Consider the following 20,715-nt stretch of genomic DNA (forward strand, 5'->3'; position numbering starts at 1 on the left):
GTTCTTTTATCTTCCCTCTTCCCTGTTTGATTCACTCTCATGTGGGCATACATTATTGAATCGTGACATTTCACAACCATGAGGGGAAACATCACCATCACACTGGGAATGGCCGAATGTGTCCTCAGTGGTCTGTGTCCTTGACACAGATACGTTGCCTAAGTCACTCCGGGACCACCTGCCTCCTCTTATTGTTAATAGTACACAATCTAATGGTTTAAGCCACTATTAGAATGATTTTCCTTTTTTGTTTTTATTAGCCTAAAGCATCCTAACAGATGTATCTCAGAACAATGGTTTTATGGCTATTACTTGGAAACAACATATTTATCAGATTGGAAGATGGACTAAGGTCTTATAAATGTGGGGACATGTTGATGAAGGTTTAGGTTCCCTAGCCCTTCTTCTCTCGGCTGCTTCAAAGTCTCTACATCCTTCTGGACTCACAAGAGAGATCAGCGTGGCCTATGGTGTTGGTGAACCCGGGGGATCCCTAACTCTTCTATAAACCCTAAGTCATGCTGCCCTTTCAATAACACTTTTCTCTTTGTCCCTACTCTAAAACAACTTCTTGTACTTCAATGACATTCCTTTTTAGTGTCCAATACAGGCACAGGAGTGATGTTCAATGACTGCATGGACTAGAAGATTCTCATAGAGAATGATCAGGGATCAGCACTGGCTTCATTACAGAATTAAGAACCTAGGACCTAGTAGCCAGATGGAGGTGTTGTTGAGAAGCATGAGGATGAGTCTAAGATATGATTAGATGAATGCAGTAAGGCTCAATGCCTCTAGCATAGTTCAAAGCAGGTGGAGACTGAAGGATCTGGGTGGACACTGCTGTCTGCCTAGCTGTAGCTCCTCCTGTGGCGCCCACCCACCTACCCTTTGGCTGGGCTGATTAACTTGGACACTAACTTGCTCTCCAGACACAAGCGGACGAGGAGGAGCCACCGCAGTAGATGCTTTCATGCCATTTCCCAAACAGTCGATGCACGGGTTTCCCACGCTTGTCAAACACTGTGCCTTCAATCTCGTGGGAGTTAGTGCTCCAGTATTTTGCCTAGAATTCACAGAAGAGTTGTCTGGTTAGTACGTTGTGGTCAACTTATTTTAGATATTAAGAAAAGCAAAAGAAAGGGTGGGGGGAGAGAGAGACTGTGTGCCATAAGAGTAGTTCTATACTGCATATACTTTGCCAATTCTTGGTTCTCTTTTTTAAATCATACTTTTAGTTATTTAATACAAATTATAGTTAATCCTCTATTTGCTGTTTGTAACTCAATAACCAACATTTATGTAAGACATGTTTTTTTGCCTACTTTGGCTTCAACAATGTAGGCAGGAAAGTCTCAGTTCCTCTCTTAGACATCTGCCAAGTAGTGTGGTTGGCCTTTACAGCCCCTTAAAGGGGGTGTTCCCAGCTCTCATTGTGGCTCCGATTGCAATTTAACAGATATTTAACTCATAATGTCTTCTCTAAAGGAATTAGACAGAAACCAATCAAATGGTTTTTGATTTTTCAGTTTCTTTGATTTTTCCCCAGAACTAGGTTTGTTCATCCAAGCCATAGGAACCTTGTGTAACCTATATTTACATTGTGTTTTGGTCAGAGTCTGAAACGAAGGCTTGCTGGTTCTATACAGTACCTCACCATAGCCAGCAGAGGGAGCGCTAACTCCCTAGAGTTGAAATTTTCAAAACTCCCAATTACCTGCCTGTCCTAAAAAAATCTCTATGAAAGAACCGAAGGCATTTCTCTATAAATCAAAAAGTCTAGTACTATTTGCAGCTAAAACAGAATCCATATTTGGAAACTAATGAAGTTGAGTGGCATTTTCAGGGCATATTTTGGTGGTTCAGCTTTCCCATTCCAAGGCTGTGGTAAAAATGGGGAGGAGACAGCAGACGGTGCAGAGCCTGTGACTACTGTGAGGGTGCTAGCTTTCACTCCGAGTAAGATGGAAGCTGTCGGAGGATTCTGGCCAAAGAAATGATGTGACATGATGAATGTTTTAAAAGGATCCCTCTGGCTACTGCATTAAGGATAGACCTTATGGGAGTAAGGGTGGAAGCAGGAAGGCCAGAAGGAGGCCATGGCTGTGGTCCAGGTGAGAGGTGGTGCCTGGACCAGGGAGCCCCTGGCACTGTGTGCCTGCTGGCACAAAGGTGATGGTGAAAAACTCCCCAAGATGCCCTGTGCTCCGAGGTCCTTGCTCTGCTACAGCCCTTCCAAGGTCAGAGCTCAGGTGGCCACCTGGGTTACCTTGATAAAATTCACTTTGCAGTGGCAGGAATCGTCATTCAGGTTCTTGATGACTATCTCTCCGTAGTGCTCGATCCACCTCTGCCCGCTTAAGATGTTATGGATGCAGGAGGTCACTTTGTTCCACTCAAAATGATCTCCAAAGCTAAAAAGGAGGAAAAAGGGGAAATAATGATTCCCACAAGAGCACTGCTATTTTATAAAATAAGCTGTGTAATGAATTCCTCATTCCTTCCTTCAGGGAACCAACACTGACTGAGTGCCTACTCTGTGCTGGGCATCCCATGTGCTGCTACTTCCCAAGGAAGCATGCATGGCCAGAGGACAGCAGTCAGATGTGTGGACCTGGGGGCAGGGAGCGGCTGGTGACCTCCTGGAACAACCCACTCCCTCCTTTATAGAGAAGACACTAAGAGCCCGAGTATGTGACTTGTCTAAAGTCACTAAGCTAGGAAAGGGAAGTGGGAATGGGGAAAGCACAGGAATTTTCTGAATTTTACACACACACACACATATATATATATACCAAACCCATTGCTGTTGAGTCAATTCTGACTCATAGCAACCCTATAGGACAGAGCAGAACTGCCCTATAGAGTTTACAAAGAGTGCCTGGTGGATTCGAACTGCTGACCTTTTGGTTAGCAGCCGTAGCACTTACCCAGTACGCCACCAGGGTTTCCATATATATATTTATGTGTGTATATATATATAAATTTATGTGTGTGTATATATATATACATATACACACACACACACACACACACACACATAAATTTAAATCTTCTACAGTGAGAAAGTATTCAGATACTACTTATGGAGTTAAATAGTAATTATGAGGATAGTAATAGTAAGACCAAACACTTACATGGCACATGCTACGTGCCAAGTGTATTTTAGGTGTTTTACATATATTATTTATTTAATCTTTACAACAGCCCTATTAAGTAGGTGGTTTATATCCTCATTTTACAGATGAGCGGACACATGATCAGAAAGGTTAAGTAATGTGCCCAAGGATTTACAAATATTAAGATGCAGAGCTAGCACTCAAATCCAAGCAGCCCAGTTCTAGAGTCCATACTATGGCCATTTTGCTTTATAAAGAAGTACCAATAATCCCTGTAATATTACAGTCATATCTTTCTTAAAAAGAATCTGGACAGTGAAGCAGGACAAAAATGTTAAATAAAAACTACCATTCTTAACTTTGTCAGGAAGTGGAAATATGAGTTTAAAAAGTTTCTATTCAGGGAACTTTGGTCTCTAGTAGGCATTTCAATTTGAGGGAAAGAAAACTTGAGATTGTTAAAGTGAAGAACATTTGAACCTACTGTCAAATAGATTAAGAAAAAACACAAACACTCAGTGTCATGGGGGAAGACAGGCATCGTGCCCCTAAAGGTAAATCTTGGCTCAAAATTCTATAAAGTTCCTAACCATGGAGGAAGAACTTACGCTGGCAGAGTCACATGGGTTGTGCCAATTGGAACAATTTCCATGGATTTGCCCCAGAATTTGTTTTTCCATCTCACATCTGAAATGAAAATACCAAACATTACATATCTAGGATAGCTAAAGAGTTCTTTGGCTACATATATGATCAATCATTACATAGCACAAAGTCTTCATAATAAAATAAATTATTTTATAGGATAACTTTTCAATAAATATTTCTTAAGTACCATTTGAGAACTGGAGCCCTGGTGGTGCAGTAGTTAAGAGCTTGGCTGCTAAACAAAAGGTTGGCAGTTCGAATCTTCTACTCTGCCCTGTAGGGTTGCTATGAATCGGAATCAACTCAACAGCACTGGGTTTGGTTTTGGGTTAATTGAGAACCAGGAACAGAAACAGGGAAACTGAAATTATAAGATAAAGTCCCTTCCTTAGAGGAGGTCACAGCGTGAAAGGTAGACAGAAGTGAAAACAGGTAATGCCCACACAGAGGCAAGGGCTCTAACTAAGTGTGTTATAAGGTGAAATGGAATCAGAGAAGAAGGAATGACCAACATGCTGGGGAAACGCATCAGAAGAGACTTGTCAGAAGGGGCCACTTAACTGGGCTTTGAAGAATAGGCAGGAGCCCACCAGGCAGAGAAAAAAAAATTAAGGCAGAAGAAATAGCTTGTTCAAGGGAACAAAGATGTAAGAGAGCATGGCGTGGTTCTGCCCTGTAGGTCTGGGATTGTCTAGAGAGAACAGAAAGTCAGACTGAGGACATAAGATAGTAGGCTTCACAAGTCTGGCTAAGAAGTCTGGTTTGTGCGCACCGGGGAAGATACGGTGTTTGTCTGAATAAGGAACTTGTGATTAGATATAGACTCTGCAAAGACAATTAAAAGAATTATGGAGAATGGAACAGGAGTAGGAGAGATCAGAAGCAAGGAGACAAGATAAGAGGCTATCGCAGTTGCCCAGGGGATAAGTGAGAATGAAGGGAGCCAAGACAACAGCAATGGCGATGGAGTGAAAGGGACTGAACCCAGAACCATTAAAGTAGAAATAGACAGAACTGGGTGATAAATTAGATACAGATTGTGAAAGAAAGACAATTGAAAGATGATGTTAGAATTTTCTAACCTGGGTAAATCATACCAACAGAGGAGACAGGGAACAGAAAAACAACAGCAGGGTTAGCAGAGTAAGTAAAAGTTAGTTCGGGAACACGGAAAAGAAAAGCAGAAGTGAGGGATGTGTGAAAAACATCTGGGAGTTGAAGCTCCATTTTGGGTCATGATGAAGTAACAGAGGAAGGAGCTATCTTCTCACCTTAAACAATTAAAAAAAAAAAACAGATAAAATATATAAAAATAATGTTTCAGACATTGGTCAATAGGCAGCACAGGACTCTCTGAGAGAAGAAAAACAAACCTAGCTTATTGGAGAAAGCTTCCTGACCACAGAGAGTTGGAACCCAGGAAGAGAGCAACAGACTTCTTGAATTGAGGAGACAGATAAAAAGTCAGGGAGATCAAAGAAGCTAAAATTCATAAAGCTGAGTACTGGAGAGGAGACAGCTATACAAAGAGCTCTGAAGATCTTCAGAGGGTTCTCCTCATGTCTTTAGCTGTACACTGATTAGTGTAAGGAAATTATACAAGGTCAGGCAGAGACTTTTAGTAAAGATCAAGTGGAACAATCCTCAGAGCTCACACAGGGCTTGGAATAGTTCACACTCCCAAAAGCCAGAGTTAAGAAAAGCTGGTAATATTTGGGGCACTGAGTAGAGTCTTTAGAAAGGTATTGCCTCAGTAGAGGGGTAAAATTAGCACTTGATTAAAGCTATTCTGGATCTGCCTAAATTTAAAGCATAAAAGCAAGCCTCAAAAGGATCAAATGACTTCCAAGTATTTTAACTGTGTCCCAAATAAAAACTCAGAAATATTTAAAGGAATTTAAAAAACTCCTACATACAACAATATACTTTCCCAGTGTCTGGCATCAAATAAAAATGACCAGGCATACAGAGACGCAGGAAACACAACTCACGATGAGGAGAAAAATTAATCAATAGAAACAGGTCCAGAAATGACACAGATCATGGAATTAGTAGACAAGGATATTAGAACATTTATAGGGTCGCTATGAGTCAGAATCGACTTGACAGCAGTGGGTTTGATTATTTTATTATAAATATAGTCTATATGTTTAAGAATGTAGAGGAAAGCGGAAGACGATACAGAAGATTAAAAAAAAAGACCCACATCGAACTTTTAGAAATGAAAAATAGAATGTCTAAGATGAAAAATACAGTGGATGGGATTAAACACTGCAAAAGATTAGTGAATTTAAAGACATAGCAATAGAAATTATCCAAAATAACACACTCAGAGAAAAAAACTGAACAATGCGTCAGTGAGTTGAGGGATAACTTCAAGCAGCCTAATACATGTGCAACTGGAACCCCAAAAAGAAGGGGAGGGGGAACCATAAAATATTTGAAGAAATAATGGCCATAAATTTATTTTCCAAATTTGATGAAAACTACAGACCCAAAAAATTCAATGAACCCCAGCCATAAGAAACATGAAAAAAAGTCTCTAAGACACATTATAATCAAGTTGTTTAAAATGGGAGATGAAGAGGAAATCTTAAAAGCAGCCAGGAAAAAAAAAAAAAAAGATACATTACATGTACAACAAAGATCAGAATGACAGCTGACTTCTCATTATAAACATTGTGAAAAGACAATGGAGCAATATTTAAAAAACTGAAAGAAAAAAATAAATGATTAACCTACAATTTCATACCTAGTAAAAATATATTTCAAAATGAAGGCAAAATACTTTTTCAGACATATAAAAGCTAAGAGAATTTATCACCAGCAGACCAAAACTTTAAGAAATATTAAAAGAAGTCCATGAGGGAGAAGGAAAATAATACCAGATGGAAATGCTGATCTATACAAAGGAACGACGAGCACAAGAAATGGTAAATATATGGGTGACTATAAGAGTTTCTTTTTCTCTCATTAAAAAAAAAAACCCTAAAAGATAATTGGTGCTAAAATAATCCAATGGGAGAAAAATAGTCTTTTCAATAAATGGTGCTGGAACAACTGGATGTCCGCGTGCAAAAGAACAAAGTTGAATCCCTACCTCATGCCATATGTAAAAATTAACTTGAAATGGACCAAATTGCTAAATGTAACACCTAAAACTATAAAGCTGTTAGAAAAAATGTAGACATAAATCTTTGTGAGCTTGTATCAGGCAATGGTTTCTAGATATGACACTAAAAGCACTAGCAAAAAAAAAAGATAAACTGGACTTCATCCAAATTACAAACTTTTGTACTTCAAACGATAGACAGCATTAACAAAGTGAAAAGACAAGGCACTGAATGGTCGAAAATATATGCAGATCATACATCTAATAAGGGACTTCTATCTAAACTACGGAAAGAATTCTGACGACTCAATACTAAAAAGACAATACAATTTAAATAGAAATGGCCAATAATCACATGAAAAAATGCTCAGCATTAGTAGCAGAAAAGTAACAGAACCACAAGATACCGCTTTACACTCACTCAGTATGGCTATAATCAGACATATTATTTTGTAATTATTTTACAGCAATCTTCGAAGAAAACTCAGCAGTGTAAAATATGATTTCAAAAATAAAATTTGAAATTTTCAAAAACAATAAACTCCTCTGCTGCTTAGATGCTAGTAAACAACTCTAACTCTTTAGTGTCTCAGAATACATGTTGTCGGATATAGGAGTTCTGGGTATACAGAATATACATGGCTGTGCAATAAGATAGAGGAGACACTAAAGGCATAAATGATTGTGGCCCAGAGAAAGATGGATTTTTTTTTTAAGTGAACAACTAAGTAATACTCCTGAATACTTAATGATGAAATAGAAAAATATCAATTTTGGTTCAGAAACAAGAGGTGAGAGAATCAAATAGTACAGATTCTTCTACCAAAGCCCGAGTCCAGGGACCACTTTTGATCTTAATAAGCATGTACAGTAATTTCTGAATAAATCTATCACATGACAAAAATGATGGTGGTCACGTTACCTTGCCAGAAAACAAAATTTCTAGACTCAGCATGACAGGCAGAGATAGGTGGATGATGGCTGACCTGAAAGAAACAAAGGACAAAAAAAAACAAAAAAAAACAAATTAACATTTGAGTCTCATGAAATCCATCTCTTCTCCCTTGCATTGAGATTTAACACAATGTACAGTGAATTCAAGAGCCCCCGGGTAGCACAAAGAGTTAACGCATTCAGCTGCTAACCATGGGGTTGGAGGTTCAAGTCCATCCAGAGGTGCCTTGGAAAAAAGGCTTGGCGATCTACTTCCGAAAAATCAGCCACTGAAAACCCTATAGAGCACAGTTCTACTCTGACACACATGGGGTCACCGTGAGTCAGAACTGAGTGAATGGCAACTGGTTTGGTTGGCAGCAAATCAAAACTTTTAGTTTCCTTGAACAAGTATGTCCTCAAGAGGGCACTCCTGATACACTTAGCTCATGATGTGCTCAAATCAGTCAGGTGTGAGAACAAAGTCGTGAATGGAATCCTTTGTGGGAGTGTGGCCAGGTGGTAAGTGATGAGGACAGAGACATGTTTTAAAATACGTGAAAAACAGACGTGCAAGGACCGCCAATTCATAAACCATATAATCTGACACTGGCTACCAACGTCAAAATCTCCATTAGCTTGTTCTGAAAGTACCTGCAAATGTTTCGATTAAGATGTCAAACAGAACATATTTTAAAATGCTACTCCTAATCAACACAAAAACGCTATTCCTCTGGCTTAGTGGATTTAATTTTTTTTAAAACTCTGCATCTTTTCAAATTACCTACAAGAAAACCAATCCAAGATAAAATTTTAAAAGAGTAATAAAGTTCCTATAAAAAAGAGTGACACAAATAATTATTGAAGAAATATTAGTCAACAACTAAAAAAATGATTTTTATTCATATGTGGAGGGATAAAAAATATCTTGAGTAAATAAGCAATTATGTTTTGGAAAAGAGAATCCCCTGTAACACAGACTGTAGCCCATTTCCCTACCTTTCGGTAAGGCGGGGGTCATAACTTCTGTTTTATTCTAATGCAGAAGCTAAAGAGACAATGGCTCCTCAATTATATAGCTTCCTTATCTCAGTAACACTGCAGGTACCTGAGCTGTGTATGCTGTTATTATTCTAACTCAGTACTACTGAAACCAGAGTGACTCTTCTTGCTTTTTTTTATTTCTTTTCTTTTTAATTCAAACTTAAAGATACTTTATATCAAACATGCCACATGTCCCTCCTCCATCTCTTCTTTCTTCCATCAGCACTCAATGATAACAATGGATTTAACTTATAAATTTAGGGATCACATAAAACTAAATCAGGGTAAGAAAATGACCCCTACCCTTCTTGTTCACCTCCCAACTCCTGCTTCATGGTGGAGTGGGAGAGCAGCTATGGAATGCTTCCCTCCCCCTTAATGTAGACATATGTTAAAATGGATTATTACAGATTATATTCCCACAGAAACAATGTAAAAATGGGATAAAAAATTTGGCATCTTTATAGGTATGCCCAAAAGTAAACCATCAAAGCAAAATATAGTATATAGAAACTATAACCCTCTTCTGTAAAAATGTTATATCCCATGAAACAGGGACAAATGTACTGTTCATATGAAGTATGTAAGAAACACTACTATACAATAAACTGTGTATACATCCCACAAACATGCACTTTGACCTTTTAAAACTACTGAGTTAGATTAATGAATCAGTGCTTAGCAGAGCGCCTTTAGAGGGCTGAATAGATGTTTTCCAAATGAATAAACTTCAACATTCAAATATCAACCATTTTGCTTATTTTGTTATGGTTTACAAAGGTCTTTGGGGATGATTTATATGGTCCATATTGCTTTTAAGACATTTACAAAGCTTCCCAGGGAAATGTAAATCGATGTCTTATTTCTCTTTGATGTTTCCTTACAGCAAGTATTTACTCATGAAACATTCATGGAGCATCTGCCAGATGCTGCACTAGGGTCAGTGAACGAGTGAGAGCTTTCAGAGTCCCGCAGATCTGGGCCTTAACTGTGCTACCTCATCTACTGGCTGTATGACCTTGAGCAAGTTTCTTCATCCCTCTGAGCCTCAGGTACCTCATCGGGGTTGTTGTTGTTAGCTGTCATTGAGCTGGCTCCAGAATCACGGAGTCCTCATGCACGACAAACAGAATGCCATCCTCGTGATTGACTAAGGCTCAGACTGTTGTGATGCATAAGGTTTTCACTGGCTAATTTTCAGAAGTAGATTTCCAGGCCTTTCTTTCTAGTCCATCTTAGTCTGGAAGTACCACTGAAACCTGTTCAGCATCACAGGAACACACAAGCCTCCAATGACAGATGGGTGGTGGTTGTGCACGAGGTACGTTGGCCGGGAATCAAACAAAGGTCTCCTGCAAGGAAGGTGAGAATTCTACCACTGAACTACCAATGCCCCCTACCTCATCTGTAAAACGGTGTTAAAACCAATGACTTTGCAGACTAAAATATGCCCAGCATTGTATGCTGGCATGTAGTAGGCATAATATTTCCATGAGTGGCATTTCTACTTAGTCCTCATGGTAACCTGGTATCTTAGGTATTATGACTCCTATTTTATAAATTAGGAAGTAGGGGCTCTGTACAGTAAAGAACCTGCCCAGTGCTACACAGTTAGTTAGTGGCAAAGGCAGCACTTCCAACCCAAGTCCCCTGATTGCACTTCCAATGCTCTTTTCTGTGTGTCCAGCAGCCTCTCCACGGCTGCTCTCAAAGTGAGGCTCTTGTCCCTCACCAAAGTCACAGTACATCATTAAGGTCCCTCTCCTGGATACTTAGAAAAAAGAATCTTTTATATCTGACCTTTCCAACCTCTCTGAGTCTCATTAATTTATTTGTAAAAGAAAGTCTGAGGATCTCTCTCGATTCAAAATGTTATGATTCTAACATCAGTTCTCAATGTCTTCTTCAAATGCCAGCATCAAAGGTGGCAGTGGATGCCAGCCAATTTGAAAATATTATACAAAGGCTTTGATGAACTTGAATGCCCATGAAAAGGGATAATTCACAGTTAATCATTTGATGTAATCTTTCTAAAATCTTCCAGAGTAGAGAATAACGAGCACAATCTAACCTGTCTTTGTTAGGGTGGGATTTGGTTGAGGCTCTATTCTCGTTATACCTTAACCCAGGCACAGAAAGGGCAGTAGCTGAGTTGGAGTCTGAACTGACCCAGCCCTAGAATAGACCCTGCGTGTTAACTTGCTGGATAAATCCAATTTAGACTAGTTTTTAGTACCTTTCTCCATTACCTCTTCTCCACCCCAATCAAATTAGAGCAATGCTGATTGGTAAGGATTCTCCAACATTCAAGAAATTAGTATATATGGTTTTTATTATGTAAATATTTCCTTAATAAGGCCATGCATCTTTCTTTTTTTTTTTTAATTGTACTTTATGTGAAAGTTTACAATTCAAGTTAGTCTCTCATACCAAAATTTATACACAGTTATGTGACCCTAATTGCTCTCCTTACACTGTGACAACACACTCCTCCCTTCCACCCCTGATTTCCCGTGTCCACTCAACCAGCTCCTGACCTCTTCTGGCCTCCCATCTCACCTCCAGACAGGAGCCGCCCAGTTGGTCTCATGTATTTACTTTGTCGGAAGAGTTGGCCTTGGGAATGGTTTTAGCTCTGGGTTGACAGAGAGTCCGGGGGCCATGCTTTCTGGGGATCCTCCAGTCTCAGTCAGACCAGCAAGTCTGGTCTTTTCACTAGAATTTGAGTTCTGCACCCCACCTTTCTCCTGCTCCATCAGGGACTCTCTGTTGTGTTCCCTGTCAAGGCGGTCATTGGTGGTAGCCATTTCCCTGGTAGTTAAGAATTCTTGTAATTCATTTGTATATCTGAGGGCTTTCTTCACCCTCACTTAATCATTTTGCTTTATGCTTTGAATGCACTTTATGTAAGAGGTAAGTGGTAAAGGGAGAAGCAAACGGGGTAAGAATGTATTTCAATATCTGTGTATTTTGCAAGGTTTTTTTTTTTTTTTTCCATTTGGAAAAATATCCCTTAATTGCATCACTTCTACCCTGAAGCTGTCCAGAGATATTAAGATATAGTATTCCTAGTTTCTGACTCACCTACAACAGCCTAGGGCAGCTTGAAGGAATGGTAAAAGCTCCAGGTTAAAAATCATCCAAGGAGGGGCCCTAGTGGCCATTCACCCCATGTCATTTATCAAACATTATCTACGATGTGCCAGATGCTGTTTTAGTCACTGAGGATACAACGAGAAACAAAAGAAGCAAAAATCCTTATTCTCACGGAGTTCACATTTCACTGTGGAAGTGGGTGAGACAGACAATAAACAAACAAGTACGTAATTTATCAGCAGTAACACAAGTTAGGGAAAATCATGCCAGGCACGAGGATGGGGTGGGGAGGGCGTGGGGTGGGGCGCTATTGCAGGCAGGGTGGTAAGGGCAGGGCTCTCTGATGATGGAAACCTCTGAGGCCAAGAGAAATAAGGTTGATAACCACGCAGATTCCGGGAGAAGGGCATCCCAGGCAGAGGACATAGCAAACGTCAAGGGCTGGGAAACGTCTGCTGTGATTTCAGAGAAGCACAAAGGCTGCAGCTGAATGAGCAGGGCGGAAAGTGGTAGGAGCCATGGCCAGAAAGCTGGTGGGGGCAGGACTTGTAGGGCTTTGAGGACTGTGTCAGGACTTGGGATTTTATTCCAAGTGACTTGGGGAGTCGTTTGAGGGTTTAGAGCAGATCTTGCTTGTTTAAAACAATCACTGTGGCTGCTGGGTGAGGAACTGGCTACGGGAACAATAGGCCAGTTAATGAGATATTGCAATAGTTCTGTCATTGATCATATAGGGTCGCCATGAGTCGGAATCAACTCGACGGCAACGGGTTTGGTTTTGTCGTTGATCATGGTGGCTTGGGCTAGGCGGTAAGCACCAGCGAGGGAGGTAGAGAAAATGACTGGCTTTGAACATATTCTGAAGGAAGACCCCAGGATTTGCTCTTGGATAGGATGTGGATCATAAAAAGAAAGAACAGTTAAGGATGATGCCAAGGCTATTGGCCTGACATTTGGGAGAATGTGGTTGCTGGTTATTTCCTCTTTCACTATGTTCAGTGGTTAAGAGTTCGGTTGCTAACCAAAAGGTCGACAGTTCGAATCCACTAGCTGCTCCTTGGAAGCCCTATGGGGCTTCTATTCTGTCCTGTCAGGTCACTGTGAGTTAGAATTGACTCAAAGGCAACAGGTTTTTCTAACTGGATGTTCGGAGTTAGTCACTGATTTGATAAACCCATAGCTTCTTGCAAAAAGACAAAAACAAGTACACATGATGATTTCACCTGAAAATGTAAAAAATTGCAAAGCAATGATTTGGTTGCCTTATATTTGATTTATTGCTCATTTTATATGAACAGTTTGAATTTCCCTCGGATAGCCCGTTGCCGTCGAGTCAATTCCGACTCACAGCGACCCTATAGGACAGAGTAGAACTGCCCCATAGGGTTTTGAACTGCCGACGTTTTGGTTAGTAACCTGAGCTGTTAACCACTGTACCACCAGGGCGCCTTCCCTCTGATAGTGTCTTTAAACAAATGGAGATGCCATGTTAATCAGTAGAGCAAAGAATTCTGCCTACTAGTAGATAAAGAACTATCAGAGAGTCAATGTGGGTGTGCAAGCAGAGAACTGATAGGTGTGCTATTTGTAAGTTTGTCCAAGAATGTGTGTTCAGAGTTTTCCAAGGTGAGTAACAGAAAAAGGAAGGAGGGCTGACCTTGTAGACCAAAGGAAAAAAAGACTTCGTTTGAATCACTTACATGCTAGTAACTCTTAATAACTCCATTCAGCTTTTCTGAAACAAACTCTCAACAGTACATGGCTGGGTGGGTAAATGGTTAAAATGACTTGAATAATGATCTGGAAAATTGAAGCTCTGTGTAATTAGAAAAAGCTACTTTTAGATAACAGCTTAACTGCATATCCTTTGACGCCAAATCTTTTGCAAAGGTACGAAAAAACAAAAAAAACAAAAAAGAAAAGGAAAGCTACCTGAAATGAGTTTCCTAAGCTGTCAGCTTCCTGGGCAATGCTCAGAACCAGCATGCTAGTCTGCCAGGAGGCAGAAGAATAAGCCTGGAATAACCTGCCAGCAGGATACCCAGTTCCTGACCAGCAAGAAAGGAAAAGAAGTTCTTTCTGAATTCCCCCTTTTTTCTGGGGTTATGTAGAAAGCCACCGCTGAATCCAGGGGCGGATTAACCAGTAAGCATGATGCGCACCAGTTTACAGTAAGCAAGGTACCCATGGGCTTAACTGTGTCTACTTACTAATCTGTAGTGCACAATTTCACCTGGGTTTTACCACATCTTTGTGCACTACAGATTAGTAAGTAAACACAATTAAGCCTGTGCCTACCTTGATTATTGGGTAATCTGTCCCTGGCTGAATCAGATTTCTTGGTACAAAGGAAATTCCTCCCCCAAGAGGGTAGAACAGCTAGAGGGTTTGTACATACCACAGGAATGTTTATGATTTTTCTCTGAATGTTTTGCCTTCACAAAGGCCATTCCCCAGCTCACAATGGGAATTGAGAACAAAGTCCCATGTGAGTTTGGAGGATAAAAGTTTTGACAATGACAGGCAAAAGTCCGAAGTCTGACCAGTATACAAAAAGGCTATTCCCACCTCCACAGCCAAGGACTCCTGTTGCTCTGAGCACAATAACTAAATCTACAGAAAACCAGTTGCCATCCAGTCAACTATGACTTATGGCGACCCCATGTGTCTTAGAGTAGAACTGTGTTCCACAGGTTCCAATGGTTGATGTTTCGGAAGTAGACAGCCAGGCCCTTCTTTCTGAAGTGCCTCTGGGTGAACTTGAACCTCAAACTTTTGGTTAGCAGCCAAATGTCTTAACCATTTGTACCACCCAGGGACTCCAATTCTACACAAGAGACCCCAAAAAGGGTGAGGGAGACAGGACACTAGACTGGAAGACAGAGGGCTGGGTTCTCACATGAGCTGAGGGGCACAGAAAACTAATCCCTCCAGGCCTCGGTTTCCTTACCTGTAAGTGATCCCTGCCTTGCCCGCCACATGGGGCTATTCTGAGGATTAAATAAGATAATGTACAAGTTTGCAAAGTACAAAGCACTCTACTAGCTGCAAGGTTGGCGGTTCGAGCCCACCCAGAGGTACTTTGGAAGATAGGCCTGGCAATCTGCTTCTAAAAGGTCACAGCCTGAAAACCCTATGGAGCAGTTCTACTCTGCACACACGGGGGCGCCATGAGTCAGAATCGACTCGATGGCAACTGACGACAACAACCCTCATACTTGTTATAAGGAATATCTGAACTATACATGCTTTCTCTGGTTTCTGACCACACAAGTCATTTTGATTATGTGTTTTTGGGTCTTTGAGATGAGAAACAATAAAGAAAGGCATGTGATCTGGCTATGAAGTAGCAATTCATTCAACTTTCGTTGCTGCTCATTACCCTAAACATCCACATATTCATCAAAACCACAAAGCAACAAAATCCAGGGTCTTGGAGGGAAGGGATAGCCAATGCTTTTCAAATCACCCAATTCTGTTAACTAGAAAACTTGGTAGAAAAGCTGAGTTACCCTTGTTTCTTGCCAGGTCCTTTAGTTTAGAGAGATGATTTTCATCAGTGTCCTCCTTAGAATAAACTTCCAACCAAAAATATCAATTTGCAGGTCCTGCCCAGTTTATTATATTAGCCATTCAGAAACTTGTACTTATAGTAGAGAGGCACAAGAAAGCAAAGAAACCCCCAAACTCTGAAAGCTAAAGTATATCATGTACACATAATGGATGAAGGCAGCATCATAGAGTCTCCATAAATGCAGAATGTCTCCTGGGCTGGAAGCAGAAAGAGCTATATTGTCAGGAACCAGCATGAAACAGAAAATTCTGACATTCTCTTTAGATGTGTTAAGTTAGAAGGCATTTGTGTATAATGTGTCAGCTGGTCACCATAAACAACAAGGTCAGGAGAGGGAGTGCAGGAGGCTAAACTGATGTATCTTCTGCTGGCCAGGAAATGAGAGAATCCTGGCTCAAAACCCTTCCCATCCCTGGGGCAGTGGGTAGCCAGTATATGAGTCTTGCAGACATCTCTCCTTCTCATTGTACACTCACCTGATAATTACAATTTGGATTCCCAGGTAATCTGCCTATAGAGAAAGCACAGCCTAGTCATGCTGGCCAAAGTCTTGTGGTCCCCATAGCAATTATATTTTTCACAGTAAATGAATACAGTAGCATTCTGGTTTATACATCAGTCTCTTGTAAGCTTAGCTAGTGTGATTCTGTCCCTGATTGACTGAGCCACTCTTGGGTGTATTAAAAAAACCAAGTGTCTGAGGCTATTAAGGCTAAATTCTAGATAAATTCTAGATAAATGATCTGTGCTAGAGTATTACTGTGGTCCATGGTCAAACTAGCTATGAGGACTCTTGTCTACCTGATAACTGGCTTTCTGCCAGATAGTAGAGTAGATAGAGTATATTTTAATTCAGCATACTAAAACATATATTGTAAGAAATACATGCCTTTCTAGCTTTATTTGATCAGGTCATTCTTGAAGTTCATCTTTGCCTTTTCAATGCTCCTCTTACTACTCTTAACACTCTATCTTAAAAAATATTCTAAAAGTTGCCCCTAAATATAAGCTAAATAACCATTTACTGAACATTTACTATCCTGAGTGTAAGTACTTTATATATCAGTGTATTATTTCATTTCAGCCTTACTAGAACCTATGAGCCAAGCATTATAATTCCCATTTTATAGATAAAGAAACAACTGAGGCTCAGAAAGTTTAAGTAGCTTATACAAGAGCACACACAGAGTAGGTGATACGATTAGGATTTGAAAGGAGGTCTACGTCACACCCAGCACACTATATGTTACTAACAATTATCAGATCTCTGTCCGGCTTACTTCCCTGGGATCCATTTCATGGAACTCAAGACGAAGTTATATAACCTCTTTCCATCGTTGTGCACATGTGCCCAGGAGCTCTGCTTTCTTTCCCTGTGCCATCATAGGAGATACACAGGCAGATCCCGAATTTGGCCCTGACCCATCAGGGGTTCATAGGATTGAAGCTTAGCTTTACACAAGCTCACATTACTACTCTTTTCTTATACCTATTTATCTTATCCGGATTGTCTGATACAGTTTGGGGCTATTTTGGGCCTTTATTTTTTCACATGAGTACATATAATACCATGGTAACCAAATTATATTTTCATTTATTCTCATTCCATTTTAGGTTTGGTATTTAAATAACCCAGCTGAATGTGAATCCAAGTATCTTATCCCTTTAACTACTGATTTAACCCCCTACCTCCCCCATATTTGCCAGTGTTTTCTTTCTAGTTTTAATTTCTAACTGGGAAGATAGTGAAAAGGTGCTTTGGGATTATTATATATTCATTTTCCTTTGAGCTCCAACACCACTGCTTATAATTTACAGCGAAGACAAGCACTGTCTTCGTAAGTGTCTCAGCCACACCACTCTTTCGTTCCCACCTCCACAATGCAAATCAATTTATAAAGAGAGTAGCAAGATAGCAGGAAGGAAAACAGTATTTTAGCAATCCACTGCCCTTTTTCCTCAGTTTTCTAAGAATGGGGAGGATAGAAATGTATCAAAGCAATGATGTTTATGTTCCTAAGATGATGTTTATGGACACGCAGAGGGCGAACATGCCTGGGCACTGCCATAATCGAGCGGAGGTGGGGGACTGTTGGTTATTTTCAGTATGTATGTACCCTATTTTAGCTAAACAGTCTCTTGTTGGTAGATATTTAGGATGGTCCCAATATTCCACTATTGCAAACTACACTGTCATGTGCCAACAGTGACAGCAAGCACTCATACTTTGTTTATCAGACACTGTTCTAAGTGCTGTACAGACAGTATCTCATTTAATCATCACAAAGCCATGTGAGGGAAGTACTATTATCATCATCTGAACTTGAAAGAAGAGGAAACTGAGGCACAAAAAAGTTAAGTGACTTGCCCTGGGTTACAGAGCTAGTAAGAGGTAGAGCTGAGATCTGAACCTAGGCTGTCTGGCTCCAGAAACCCCACTCCTGAACATTAGGCTATGCTAATCCTTAGGTGGGAAGAGTCTAATGGAACCTTTGGGAACTCAGGCAGCATAAGTTTAGGTAAATCCATCCATTAGATGAGGACAGGGGTTCTTCTCTGCCCTCCAACCCACCCCACTGCCGCATCCCAGCACCCAGAACAATGGCTGGCACATGGCATATGTTTGATAACTATTGACTGACTAAATGAGTAAGTACAGGAATGAATGATTTCCTCTTAAATCAAAATCAATAATGCATTTATATGGTACTACCTATTCTGACGGGAGTGTTCATGATCTGGGATGACTGTCAATGACTTAAATCTCTCAACTGCAGTTTGGGAAAAACTCTATGTTTTGCCAAATCCTCTCACTATGACTTGAAACAGAAAGGACGTTGTCAGTGCATACAGCCAAGCGAGCGCTCAGAATTACTAGTACCTTTACGCGCATGGGTGGTGGCTAGGTTTCGGTGGAAGGGAAATTGATACGTCTCTTTATGTTTAAAAGCACTGTAATTATCTCAGTTGCTTTGAAGCCAGGGAAAAGTGGGAAAATAAATATTTCACAGAAGCACATTAATGAGAGGTATAAGCAACTTCTCCCAACAAACAAAAAGGGTGTATATTCACCTGTTCTGAAAAAAACTGGAAGCCCTTGTCCTCACGGATACACTCGTATGTTTCTCCAAGAACTGGATTAAACGGCTTGCTCCCAGCCCGGAAGTAGCTCGACGCATATGCTGATACCGCAAAGGCCGCCACATACACCTAGGATTGACAGGAAGGAACTTTCTGTTATTTCTCTATCACCAAGAGATTTCACAAACAAAGAAATAAACAAAATAAAATCTGTATTTCTCTCTCCGTTGTTTTATTTCAGAAAGCCAAAGATTTGTGTCAGTCGCAGTTTCAAACAATGTTCATTTGGCCCAGAAACACATTAACCAAGCATTTAAACACTGTCCATTGGTTCTGACGCCTAAACGTTGGTAGAGGCTATCAAGATGGTGATATTTATAAAACAAATTACCCCGTGTTTTGAACTGTTAAGCCCGGCATGATTTGAAAATCCTGATATCCTTCTAAGGATTTTTTGGGGAGGGGATAAGGTGGGGAGTGAGAAAGGAGCATAAAAAAAGCCAGACAGCTCTCAAAATTTAGGAATAAGCATCACAAGTTTAACCGTTCACTCTTTGATACTGTAGAAACCTAAAAGCTTAGTCTGATGAAAGGAAATCCGTGAGAGTCATTTCCTGAGCCTGGGAAACAACCCACACGATAGAGCACAGTCCCTTTTAAAAAACTCTGTTTTCCTGGGAAGAAAAATGAAAAATCAAGAAGGAAAACAATAGTGAACACGAAATGCATAAAACCCTTTAATGGCCCTCTCTGCCAAGCTGTCACCATTTTTATCAGCTCCCCTCTAATACCCATCCCTCAGAGCCCCGAAGACACACGTTTTTCTTTTCCCCTCCCCTCCCCCTTCTTTCTTTTTCCTTCCTTCCTCCCTCCCTTTTTCCCTCTCGCTCTCTTTCCTTCTTTATTTTTGCCAAGCAGTTAAACGTAAGTAGTAATAACCAACTTTCCTTTCTAATAATGAGCAACAGTCTCAATGTTTCTTCTTCCCAGCACATTTCATTAAGTTTCTCAAACTGAAGAAAAGCTGAATGCCTTTCATAAACGTTCTAGGGGCCATTGAGTGACTCCGACTCATGGTGACCCCATGTATGTCAGAGGAGAACTGTGCCCCACAGGGTTTTCAATGGCTGATTTTTCAGAAGTAGATCGCCAGGCCTCTCCTTCATGGCGCCTCTGGGCAGACTTGACCCTCCAACCTAGATACCTTTCAGATAGCAGCTGAGTGCGTTAACCATTCACATCACCCAGGGAGACTTCTTCATAAATGTTCATGAGTCACGTAACGTTTCCTAGCCTTTTGTAAAATTTTTGGTGTTGCCTGCAATAGGATCCAACTTACCACCTCACACTATAGGCTGTCCCAGAGCAGCTGGATAGCTGATAAACATCAACTCACTCTGCTCAAGTCACTCCCATCTGTAACTGCCTTTGGTTTGGAAAACTGGCTGTTTGTCCCTCTCTTTGCTTCCTCTATGTTACCTGCTAAACAGTATGGTCACAATGTCTCTATGGCCCGTTGAATCAACCTTCACTCATCTTCACAATTTAAAATAGAACAAAATTTATAAAAGAGCCTTGTGTCATTCATAACGCTGCGGGGAGGAAGGACGAGGAGCAGGCACTTTTTAAGCGGCGACATAGGACAATCTATGCTGGCGCATAAGCTGACCCGCGGAACAGTGAACAAAATCCATGGGTAGGGTGCCTGTTCAATGCTGTCTTGGACTTGCCCTTCCTAATGTGTTGTGCTGGGGTGTGCAGCCTTTCCCTAAACTTCTTCTTGAGGTCATTTATACCAATCACTGAGCTGAACATCCTAAGGGGCTCTAAACTGCCACAAGAACAAAACACTGTAAAGAATACTTTCATCTTCAAAGTCGGTTTTTTCTTTAAAGAGCTGCCCACAAACATTGACTTTTAACACTTTGCCTTAGAAGCCATTGCCCTCTCTTTTCTCGGCAGAAATTCTCTGGGGAAAAAGTAACAAAGAAGAAAAAACACACGGAGACTCCGGCAAGATGGCGGTCTAGGCAGAAGCACCACGCCGTCCCTCCACAACAAAGATCCGAAAAACTAAGCCAAACAGAGAATCAACAATCCTGAAACCC

General features: G+C 40.6%; 1 protein-coding gene across 8 annotated transcripts in view; it reads right to left on the reverse strand.

Annotated features, from left to right (window-relative positions):
- The window catches only part of OSBPL3 (oxysterol binding protein like 3), a 210,021-nt gene that overhangs the window by 10,492 nt on the left and 178,814 nt on the right, over positions 1–20,715 (reverse strand). For 7 of the 8 annotated variants that reach the window (XM_004377467.2, XM_004377465.2, XM_023732341.1 and 4 more), the window contains 5 exons: positions 18,599–18,736; positions 7,802–7,865; positions 3,728–3,806; positions 2,270–2,414; positions 922–1,066 (listed from right to left, as the gene is read on the reverse strand). In XM_004377467.2, the coding sequence (XP_004377524.1) occupies positions 922–1,066; positions 2,270–2,414; positions 3,728–3,806; positions 7,802–7,865; positions 18,599–18,736 (571 nt within the window). Of the gene's footprint in view, positions 1–888; positions 1,067–2,269; positions 2,415–3,727; positions 3,807–7,801; positions 7,866–18,598; positions 18,737–20,715 lie in introns of all 8 variants that reach the window. The other variant, XM_023732343.1, reaches the window with a different exon arrangement.

The sequence above is a fragment of the Trichechus manatus genome, unplaced genomic scaffold (assembly GCF_000243295.1).
Source record: "Trichechus manatus latirostris isolate Lorelei unplaced genomic scaffold, TriManLat1.0 scaffold00050, whole genome shotgun sequence".
In the NCBI taxonomy this organism is placed as follows: Eukaryota; Metazoa; Chordata; class Mammalia; order Sirenia; family Trichechidae; genus Trichechus; species Trichechus manatus.